General features: G+C 42.4%; 2 protein-coding genes across 3 annotated transcripts in view; both read right to left on the reverse strand.

Moving 5' to 3' along the window:
- Positions 1–12,038, reverse strand: part of LOC309860937 (uncharacterized protein) — a 174,382-nt gene that overhangs the window by 159,664 nt on the left and 2,680 nt on the right. The window contains 1 exon segment of the mRNA XM_082723362.1: positions 1,750–4,074. Within this exon segment, the coding sequence (XP_082579488.1) occupies positions 1,750–4,074 (2,325 nt within the window).
- On the reverse strand, positions 326–9,433 carry LOC309862032 (protocadherin gamma-A3-like). Of its 2 annotated transcripts, XM_082725327.1 has the most exons (3): positions 6,733–9,433; positions 4,123–4,202; positions 326–753 (listed from the first exon to the last, which is right to left on the reverse strand). In XM_082725327.1, the coding sequence occupies exons 1-2, from the start codon at positions 9,154–9,156 to the stop codon at positions 4,131–4,133; spliced, it is 2,496 nt and encodes an 831-aa protein (XP_082581453.1). In that variant the 5' UTR covers positions 9,157–9,433; the 3' UTR covers positions 326–753; positions 4,123–4,130. The 2 variants fall into 2 exon arrangements, with proteins under 2 accessions (XP_082581453.1, XP_082581452.1); XM_082725326.1 differs by lacking the exon at positions 326–753 and having other exon boundaries at positions 3,998–4,202.

Below are 12,038 nucleotides of genomic sequence, written 5' to 3' on the forward strand. Positions count from 1 at the left end.
CTAGTCTTTCTCCTGTGCAAATGAACTTAGCAAATATGATAATGATTTGGGGAAGCTAATTTGTTCAATAATTTTGTATACAAAAGATTTTAGGTCACAGGCTATGTTTGTGATTATTATGTTCACAATGTATTCTCAAACTTTAGAACAGCATCTTTCATAGAGTAGATACTCAAACAGTTTTTCAGTGTTTAATGAGTGCATTACTAATATAATTGCAAAGCCCTAAATCAATGGGTAAGTAACTCTGATGTTAAAAATAAATAATAAAAAAGACAGAAGAGTTAAACTGAAGCTTTGTCTGTAAAAAGGAGACAATATTCAGTATCTTTTCATATAAGGACAATCCTGAATTTATTATTTTATTATCATTTATTAGTTTACTTTAGGTGTGATTTTAGAAAGAACAACTAAAAGGAAAATTTTTAGTAGTTGTATATATATTATTACTGCATGTTTAAGATTTCTTACACATGAGTACTTTCAGTCCTTAACTAATCTTAGAAAATTTAATATAAAGCAGAAAGTAGCCAGTTCTTTAGATTACTCCTCACATAATAATTAGCTTCTAGAAGTTACTTATAAATTTTAATCAGACAAGAAAGCCCAGTATTTATTCAGAATTGTAAAATCATCAGACTTTGGAGAGCAGAGGAAAAGGTAATTTTCACAATCCTCAAAGGAGTCACAAATTGCTGGGGACTGGGAGGTAAATGAGATGTTGTGAAAAAATTTGATTTGCTTCTCAGAAACCTATACTTTAAAAAAAGAAACATGGAAGAGGCTTTATATACAAAAAGTTTCAATACATTCCTTATTATTACAGTCAAAAAGTAGAAAGAGTATAAAAATTATTTCAGAATGGTTAAGATTATTTGTTCAAAGATTTTATTTTTTGTAAATATTGTATTTATTTGACAGAGAGAGAGAGAGAGCACAAATAGATGGAGCAGTAGACAGGAGAGGGAGAAGCAGGTGCCCACCACCCAGGAGAGAGCTGGACACCATGCTCGATCCCAGGATTCTGGGATCATGACCTGAACAGAAGGTAGACGCTAAACCAACTGAGTCACCCAGGTGTCCCTAGAGATCTTATTTTTAAGCAATCTTCATACCCAACATGGGGTTTGAACCCACAACCTGGAGATCAAGACTCACATGCTCTACTGACTGAGCCAGCCAGATGCCCAGAAGGTTATTTTTGAATGAGATAATAGAATGCGAATAAAACTGACCCAAAGTTAGTGATCCAAATCAGTCTTTGCTACATGTGGTAAGCAAAGAAATGCTGAGACTTAATTCCTAAAGTCTTAATTAAAAATACATATTGCAGCAAAAAGATGGAAAAAAAACTATTATTTGATGAAGATGAACATTAACTTAAGCAGAAAGAACTGTCAGTAAATTCATAGAGAATAAAGCTTGAAGTGCTCCCTTTGGTAGCACCTATACTAAGAATAAAGCTTGAAAAAAAATAGTATCACACATCAGCTAACACAGGCAGTGTTATTACTAAAGGTAGTGGCATCCAAGAACAAGCTCTCTTTAGCAATATATTCTGAACATACAAAATCGTCAACAGTACAAATTGAGAAGTTCTAATCAGCTAACTACCAAGACTACTGAGCAATCAAGACGCCAATCTCCACCCATCCAATACACCTCTCCTATTACTAACATCACTAGGAAAATGAACAATAAAAATAATTATGCACGACTGAGAATAAACGCAGGTTTGCAGAAACTCACGTGAGGCGCAAAAGACGAGTCAGAAACGATTTGGGGGTCTTCACTGCTGACACATACATCCATAGAAGTATCGTCACAAAGGAGATCCCGAGAAGGAACCATGTCTGGTTTCAGGTTGGAAAAAGTAAACTCTGTCTTAGCTAATCCTGAGGCCACGCACAGATTGTAGGAATAAGGCAAAGTCCCTTCACTGTAACTGGGGAGAACTCCAGGTCCGGACTTGGAACTGAGATCCTGCGGAAAGCAGCTCCAGACAGCCTGGCTGGAGGAGCGGCGTAGGCGCAGAGCAACCGCCAGAATCACCGCGAGGAGGAACAACACCGAGATCAAGGCCAAAGCCACCACCAGGTAAAACTGTAACTCCGCCTGGGGGTCAGAGGGCTCAGGGCGGTCGCTGACATCCGGCAGCACCTCCTGCAAGCTGTCGGCGAAAACCAGGAGCAGCGTGGCCGTGGCCGAGAGCGGCGGCTGTCCCCCATCCCGCACAGCGACCAGCAGGCGCTGGCGGGCCGCGTCCCGGTCGCCCAAAGCACGCGCCGTGCGCACCTCGCCTGTGCGCAGCCCCAGGCTGAAGAGTCCCGGCTCGCTGGCTTGCAGCACGTGATACGACAGCCAGGCATTGTGTCCCGAGTCGGCGTCCACCGCCACCACCTTGGTGACCAGGTAGCCGGGCTGCGCGGCGCGCGGCACCGTGTCGAACAGCGCCGAGCCGTCGGGTCCCAGCGCCGGGTACAGCACCCGCGGCGCGTTGTCGTTGCGGTCGCCCACCAACACGCGCAGGCTCACGTTAGCGCTGAGTGCGGGCGAGCCCTGGTCGCGCGCCTGCAGGGTCAGCTCGAAGGCGCGCAGCTGCTCGTGGTCGAAGGCGCGCTGCGCGAACACCACCCCGCTCTGCGCGCTCACGGACACGTAGGACGCCAGCGCCCGTGGCTCCAGGTCGCTGGCGACGATGGAGTAGGAGACGCGACCGTTGGGCCCCAGATCCGGGTCAAAGGCGCTGACGTGTGCAATCGAGGCGCCAGGAGGATTGTTCTCTGCCACGTGGACCAAGTAGGAGGCCTGGTGGAAAACTGGCGCGTTGTCGTTGATATCGCTGATATGTAGGGTGACGCTTGTACTGGAGAATAGGGAGGGTTTGCCCTTGTCAGTGGCGGCGATAGTGACATTGTACTCGGCCATCTGCTCCCTATCTAGGGCACTGTCAATCACCAGCTTGTAATAATTCTTGGAGGTGGATTCTAATTTGAAAGGAACATCTTCCTGAATATAGCAGTTCACCAGACCGTTTTGCCCAGAGTCACGGTCTCTCACTTTAAAGAGGGCTACTACAGTTCCAAGGTCTGAGTCCTCAGGAATCTGGTTAGAATAGGACATCAGTGTGACTTCTGGGGCATTGTCATTCTCATCAACAATTTCAATCTGAACATTACAGTGAGCTGTGTGCACTCCTCCATCCTTGGCTTCTACAACCAACATGTATCTACTTGTCTTTTCAAAGTCCAATGTACCATTGGTTGTAATGTCACCAGTATTTGGATTGAGATTGAAGAGGAGGCTGGTACTTGTTGGGGCACTGAGAAAGGCATAGGTGATCTTTGCATTATCACCCTCGTCCTGGTCGGCAGCCATCACTTGGAGCACAGAGGTCCCCGCGGGCACATTTTCTTGGAGGCTAACTCTGTATGTGTCCTGGCTGAACACTGGAGCATTATCATTGGCATCAGTGACCTGAATCCGGATCTGGGTGGTGCCGCTTAGTGGAGGGTCTCCACCGTCCATGGCGGTCAGGATTAACTGGTGGGAGCTCTGCTGTTCTCTGTCCAGAGGTTTTTCCAGAAGTAATTCTGGGTATTTACTTCCATCAGGACTTTCCTTCGTTGTCACAGAGAAGTGTTCATTGGAGTTGATAGTGTATATCTTTAGTGAGTTACTTTCTACATCTGCATCTTGTGCAGAATCCAGAGGGAATTTTACACCTGGTAAGACTGACTCACAGATTTCCAAGTCAATGCCTTTTGCAGTGAAACGTGGTGCATTGTCGTTAATATCTTGGATTGCAACAATCACGTGGAAAACATTCATTGGATTTTCAGCAACCGTTTCAAATTCTAGTGCACACTCGGATTTCCTTCCGCAGATTTCCTCTCTATCTATTCTACCGTTCACTAACAAATCCCCACTCTCTGCATTCACACTGAATAAATTCTCTGCACTAACCCGCAGTTTTCGAGCTGGCAGTTCCTGGACATTGAGCTTCAGGTCCTTGGCAAGATTCCCCACCCGCAAGCCCTTGGCCAGCTCCTCCGGAATAACGTACTGGATCTGCTGGGAGATAGCCCCCCACAACAAAGACAGCAGGAAGAGAAACAGTACCTGAATTTTCATTGGTTCAGCTTTTCTGGAGCTTCTTTGCATTTTTTGAACTCCCTGGGAAGCTTCTTCTCAGAATGTCTCTGGGATGTTTAAAAAAAAAAGCAGTGACAGCACCTGGACTTTTGTAATTTGAGGGTAGGACTTCAGTTGGTGGGTGTACAGGCGCTGCCTCCGCGTTCTGTGTGCGCAGGACAAAGCCAGAAAACACTGCCTAACTCTCTTGCAGAATTGAGAACCTTTCTTCCCTTTGGTCAACAGCGGCGCCTGGAGGTTGTCTGGAAGAACTGCATATTGTCCAGCCATTTACCCTCAACGTGTAAGCTCTTGAATCTATATGTACCTTGTCTATTTGTTGGAAAAACCAAGTATTCATATTTTCCCTCTAAATTTGGTATGTTCTAGTTTTCATCACTTCATAAGCAATACTATAATTTTACATTCTTTTTTTCATTAAAAAATTTCACAAGGCTTACACTCATTTTTTTCGGTTTTGGGGGCAAAAATATCTTCACTTATTTATTTCACTGTATTTACAAACACTGGCACGAGTAGTATAGATTTAACCAAATAAGTTACTGACTTTTTATCCACATTTTAGTGAACTATGATCCTTACGTTTTTGTAAAATCCATAATCTGTTTTATATAGTGTTTTAACTCTCTCCATACTTTACCATTCAGTAATACTTTCCAAAGATACAGACTTCGCAAAAAAGAGTGAGTCAAGCCCTAGACTTATTTTAACGTACTCCTCATTTTTTTTAAAGCATAGGCAATCTTCACATTAAGTACCGCACAGCCTGATATTTTAAGTGACCAATTTAGTACACATGCTTTTATACAGCACAATCTTGTGAATGCCATATTTATTTTTATAAAATCAATGATTTTTACTATATGAATGTAAATGCAATACTCCATGGTAAATCAGCTCCAGCTGATTTATACTATTAATAAGTATAATGAATTTACCCTGATCACTGGTAAATCCTGGAGAGGTGTTGAGAGTCCTTGGACACTCCATTTTGAAACTTACCCTGTAATCCTTGAACTCACCTTGGGTGACTAATACAAATACCTTTATTTCAAATGCACTACCAAATTAGATACCAATATAGTGATTTATTCTACTGTTTTGCAGTGTTAATACACACTCACATTACACTCCAGTCAGAACAGACTATTATCTATTTTTCTAGGACATTATTTTCATTGCTTTCCCTACTTCGTGACTTTATATTTTCTGTTTCTTTTGCTGTTCCCTTTTCTACTATAATGAATTCTTCCCCCTCCTTAAGAAAATCCTTTTTAGTGAAATGGAATGTCTGAGACCTTTCATTACCTACAAAAATAGATGAAAATTGTACTCTCTGTACACTTTCACAACATTTATGTAGGCTTTGTTTTATACAAGATTCTTAGAAAATTCACTTTGAGCATCTAAAGTTCCCTTGGCATTACCTATTTAGTAATTTTTCTCATTATGAGGAAAGTCATACTAATATCACTTTATCACACTATAAATATTTTCCCTTAAAAAAGACATTTTGAAGATCACGTGCCTTTTTTTTTTTCCTGAGATGTATTTGTATGTTTGAGTGAAAATACACTTTTCCCTGTTCTCAGTTATTTTGTTCAGGCCCTGAATCTCACACTCTTGAATACTAATATATTGAGGGAGAGAGATGTTCCTTTATTTGAAATCTAAAGAAATATATTTTGGTCTCATTTTGGATGACTCTCTGAGGTGATTTCATGGGTGAAAGTAATTTCATAAATTTCTGACTCAAGAATGTTGTAGGACTCTATTCTATTGTTGGAGTAGCTGGTCTGGAAATGTCCTGCTGAGATGAGACATATATCCTTGCATTTTTAAAGATCCTTCTCAAGGACAAGAAATGTCCCTCCAAGACTCATAACGGTTTAGGCAACTGACCTCCCCACCTTCAGACAAAAGGCTGAAATCAATATGAATGCACACATACACCCACACATACTTTAGGTATACACAGTAAGGAATACAGGCCAGGTAAAACCACTTGATCAAGCTGTACATTTTTTTTTACTCAACAGTTTCTATGTCATTGAGATGAAAAGAGTGTGGCCTGGTGTGGAAAGAGCAAGCATCATTTTACAGGCACCTAAGATACCTAGTACTTATATTTTTGTTTGTATCAGTCAGGATAAGCTAAGTAGGTTGGAGTGACAGACTTCAAATCACAGGAAGTTAAAATGAAAAAAGTCTATTTATCACACGTATACACACCAATGTATGACAACCACAGAGATCTTCTCTTGGTATAGTTACTCAAGCACTCAAATCGAAGAAACAGTCACAATTTCAAAAAATAGCACAGAGATCTAGAAATTCTTACAATGCCAACAAGAGCTTCCTCCAGACAGAGGCACATATTACTTCCATTTACAGTACATTGGCCAGAATTCGATACTTAGGCTCACTCAGTCATAAACAGGTCAGGAAGATCAGATACTTAGGCAACATAAGGACTATCACATTGTTTTATTTTCAAATAAATGTGCATTAAATCTATATATTAGCTACACGGTCAAAATTGTTCTTCATAGTGTTCCAAGAAAGAAATAAACTTACCTGAAGTAGGTTGGGGTCTCCTTTCATTTCTAGTAAATCTTGAGATACCAGGAAGGACTCGCTTTTCCCACAGCTCTCCTGGCTGATGAGCGTGTCCGCATAGTTGGGCTGGGGGAAGATCACGTGACTCTTGCGCGAGTCCGCGGTGAGGGACACCTCGTGCGAATAGGTCTGCAGGAAAGCCCGCACCCCGTCCACGCCCACGAAGTGCGAGGCCGGCACGCCCATCAGCCCGCCTCCTGAAGCCTGGAGCACACGCGATGCGTGCCAGCGCCTCAGCCTGAGCGCCAGCAGCACGATGACGAAGGCGAGGAAGACACAGGAGACGGCCGCCACCGCCACCACCAGATAGAGCGTGAGGTCCGCATCGTCTGGGTCGGCGGGGGTCCCGATGCTGCCCAGGTCCGCCAGGACGTCGGGGATGCTGTCGGCCACGGCCACGGTGAGCGTGACGGTGGCCGACAGAGGGGGCTGCCCGTGATCCTGCACCGCCACCACCAGGCTCTGCTTGAGCGCGTCTCTGTCCAGTAGGGCCCGCGCTGTGCGCACCTCGCCCGTGTGCAGCCCCACCGCGAAGAGCCCTGGCTCGCTGGCCTTGAGCAGGCGGTAGGCCAACCAGGCGTTCTGGCCAGCGTCTCTGTCCACTGCCACCACCTTGGTGACCAGGTAGCCGGGCTCTGCGGATCGGGGCGCCAGCTCCACGCCTGTGGAATCATCAGTGGGGAGAGCGGGGTACAGGATTTCGGGGACATTATCGTTCTGGTCCAGCACAAATATGCTAAGTGTCACATTGCTGCTGAGTGGAGGGTCCCCACTGTCGCTGGCTGTCACCAATAGCTGTAGGTCTCTAACCTGCTCATAGTCAAAGGAACGGAGCGCATACACGACACCAGTGTCAGAATTGATGGAGACATAGGTGGAGAGAGGTGCTCCCTGGATAGTATCCTCAGTCAGTGCATAAATGATGTGGGCATTGTGGATGCTGTCGGGATCCTGGGCGATCACACAGAAGATGGAAGCTCCTCTGGGGTTGTTTTCAGGAATGTAGGCAGAGTAGGAGGACTGACTGAAGGCAGGTGGGTTGTCATTGATGTCTTCAACATGCAGAGTGATATGAGTGCTCGTGGACAGTGGGGGATTTCCCCCATCTGTGGCTCTGAGAGTGATGTTATATTCAGACACCTGTTCACGGTCTAGAGATCTGGCTGTCACTAAGCGGTAATATTGGTCTATTGATTTTTCTAAATTAAATGGAATATTTCCCAGGACAGAAACTGTGACTTGCCCATTTTGCCCAGAATCCTGATCGTGCACATTGATCAGGGCAATTTCTCTTCCAGCAGGAGCCTCTTCTGGGACTGACCCAGTAAGAGAAGTGATTGCAATTTCTGGGGCATTGTCATTCACATCCAGGACTGTGACTAAAATCTTAGCTCTTGAAAGGAGACCAGGTCCATCTTGTGCTTCAATTTTAATTTCATAGAATGTAGCATCCTCATAATCTAGACTTTTTAAAATTGATATATCTCCAGTCAATGAATTGAGATCAAACATCTGAGCGACTTTCCCAGGCATTTTATCTAGAATATAGGACACTTGAGCATTGAATCCTTCATCAGGGTCAGTGGCATTCACTGTGAGCAGTGTGGTACCCAATGGCAAGTTCTCTGGAATACTTACTTGATATTCAGATTGAGTAAATACTGGTGGGTTGTCATTTGCATCCAGAACTACCACTTGGATGTACAAGTTGCCAGAGCGGACAGGGTTTCCACCATCAGAAGCAATGAGGACAAGCTGGTGAACTTTCTTTTGCTCACGGTCCAGAGCCCTTTCTAGTACCAGCTCTGGGTACTTGGCCCCATCAGAGACATGCTTCATAGCCAGGGAGAAGTAGTCATTGGGGCTGAGGTGGTAGTTCTGAAGGGAGTTCATGCCCACATCTGGGTCAAATGCAGTCTTAAGTGGAAATCGAGTTCCAGAAACTGTTAGTTCACCAATTTTTATTTCCAATTCCTCTGTTAGAAAATCAGGAGCATTATCATTAATGTCTTTAATTTCTATTTCTACTTCAAAAATTTTCAATTTGTCTTCAACCAGGATGTTAAATTTCACCAGACACAACGTGCTCTGAGCGCAGAGCTCCTCCCGGTCTATCCTACCTGCTGTGACCAAGGTGCCGCTTCGCAGGTTCAGAGCAAAGAGCTGCGTCCTACCTCTGGAGACGATGCGGACTCCACGCTCCGCCAGCTCCCAGGGCTCGAGTCCCAGGTTCTCGGAGATGTTGCCCACAAAGGAGCCTTTGTCCAGCTCCTCCTGCACTGAGTAGTGGATCTGCCCGGATCCAGTCTTGCACAGCGTCCCCAGAAGCACGCTCAGCAGGGTCAGTCCTTTGCAGTGTTTGTATGTCAGGTATTTGATCATTTTCTCTTTGGTGAATTATTTTCTGTGAAATAGGTTCCAATTGCCCACGATGGACTCAAATATCATTTTTTTCTCAAACAACTAAGCTTTTTATGGTCCTAACTTAGGAGTCACAGAGCTGGTTGACTGACAAAGTGAGCTTTGTAGCAGCCTCCGATCTTCCGCAGTCTGATTGACTCGTTCTTTGCTTTTTATGAACAAGGAAATGGTGGACTAGCTCTCCAGCTCCGTTTTCCTCCTTGAGTGGTCAACAGCGACACTCAGAGGCCTATTGGTTTACTGCACCCTCTCAGACAAACCCAAGTAAGTCATTTTTAAGTTTCCCCAACACCTGCAATCCTCTTTATCAGAGGTAATGGGATTGGTTTCTATTTCACACACTCGAATTGCTATAAATTAAAGTATGTAACTTCAAGTTCCTTGGGAAGCCATGCTCTAACCTTAACACCACAAATATTGCTTCAAACACGCTGGAGTTACTGTTTTGAAATGTTCAAAGTTTAAAAACAAGAAAAAATAAGCCATATTTATAATTATACTTATTGAAGTTTGTCCTTGATAGCATGACACCTAAGATTCAATATTTGTAATTTAACACATTCATTAAACAAACATAAAATTGGATGTTAGACGATATGTGGGGATTTAAGGTAAATGATATGAACATAACCACTTCCCTCCCCTGAAAAGCTATGAAGATAAAATCAAACAAGGAATTCCAGTGCATTGAGAAAACTAACAAAATGGAAGAAGCCAAAGGTGATGGGAGGGCCTCTAACCTGGCCTTGGAGATTAGCAAAGACTCTCTCAAGAAACATGACAGGAGGGGTGCCCAGGTGACTCAGTCAGATAAGTGATTGCCTACAGATCAGGTCATGATCCTTGGGTCCTGGGATCAAGCCCCACATCAGGCTCCCTGTTCAGTGGAGAGTCTGCTTCTCCCTCTCCCTCTGCCTGCTGCTCTTGTGCTAACTCTCTGCCAAAAACAAACAAACAAAACAAAACACACACACAAAAATAACAGGAATGGATCAGGAAAAAGGCCTGGATGTGAGAGAGAACAGTATGGCAGTGTCTAGCTGTGAGAGAGAAATCAAAGAACTTCAGGGTACCGGAAGTAATTCACTTTGTCTAAATCTAGAGTGAGGGTGTTTTTCAAAGACCCAAACTAAAACTAGTAGAAGTAAACTTTTGTATTATGTTCCAGACATGCTCTCTCCATATTTGTTTACCTCTCCAAGCACAGAAATAGAAATACATTTGTCATTTCAAGCATGTACTATTATAAATTTATCCATAAGGCATTTATTCTTGTGAAGAGATAACATAAACACTATAAGGAACTGTCTTTAATTTTTCTTAGTTTATACTTTATTTATTACCTAGAAGTAAAGGTGTTATAATGTATTATTCCACAATAAGTTTCAGTTTTATCTCCTAGAGAATTACATAATAGTAATAAAACACAAGAGGCGCATTGGCTTAGATCAGCTCTCCTCAAATGCCTTTAAGTATAATTAAAAATCACAGTACCTTGAAAGATGATAATACCATTAAACACAAGATTCAGTTAGTACATGATTACTTCCAAATCAAAATTTAAAAGATCTTAGTTTCAGAGAATATTACTGTGGTCATTGTTCTTCATTATTAAAAGCAAAACAAACATACTAAACGCTGACATGGAAAGAGGAATGAGTAAGAAAGACAGTGGTTGTGAGGGAAACTAAGGTTAGGTGAGGAACTGGAAATATTTTTAACAGTGCTGTGAGTAGGAATCTTTGAGAGGAGAAATGTATAAGAAGGATTTTTTAGGGGCAATTATTTTATCTGGCCTTTGAATCCCTTGAGGATACATATTATTTTTAATGATAGAAAGTAAATATGGTTTCCAGATATGAGAAAATAAAAACATCAAAGAGAAACACATTTACTCTTAAACTACCCATTTATTATAGAGCAAACAATAATTATATCATTTTGTTAAGCAACAACTACTTTATTTTTTAAAAGATTTTATTTATTTATTTATTTGTTTGAGAGGGAATACAAGCAGAGGGAGTAGGAGAGGGAAATTCAGGTGCCCTACAGAGCATGGAACCCTAATGTGGGGCTCAATCCCAGGATTCCGGGACCACGATCTGAGCCAAACGTAGACGCTTAACTACTGAGCCACCCAGGCACCCCCACCACTACTTTAGAAAATAGTAGGATTTTTAACTAAGCTGAGATACCATGACATACCTTCCTAAAATACAGTGAAGCATATATTTCTAAATTTCCATTTTTTAAAAAGGGAAGGTCATACAAATAAAATAAAATGAAGAACCTCACTGCCAAACTGAAGGAAAATTATTAAAATTGAGTGAGAAGAAACTACAGCATTCCATTACTCATAGATCAAAATATAAAACAAAAAAATATAAAACAAAAACCATGACTTTTAATGCACTTGCGTAAACATAAAATTCAACTTTCATTTTTAAAAATTATCTTTTTATTTTATTTTTTTTAAAAGTAAACTATACCGCCAACATAGGGCTCAAACTAATGACCACCAGATCAAGACACATGGTTCACCAACTGAGCCAGCCAGGGGCCCCTCAACCTCCATATTTTTAAGAGAGAAAGAATTATTGACCCAGGTAGATGAGATGATTTGTCCAGGGATGGGAAAGAAAGTATGAAAAGCCAGATATACCAGTTCTTAATGGAATGCTCTTTGATAACCTAAATATAATATTCACCTGATACTAACTCCTGACTTATATTCATGATAAATGATTCTAGCCCCCCTTCCCTTTAGTGAACACTTAGAGCTACTAAGATATAATTCGCCAAGATTAATTTCATAAGAACTGATATATTCACAAGGAAATATG

Source organism: Mustela nivalis (assembly GCF_964662115.1).
Source record: "Mustela nivalis genome assembly, chromosome: 3".
Lineage (NCBI taxonomy): Eukaryota > Metazoa > Chordata > Mammalia > Carnivora > Mustelidae > Mustela > Mustela nivalis.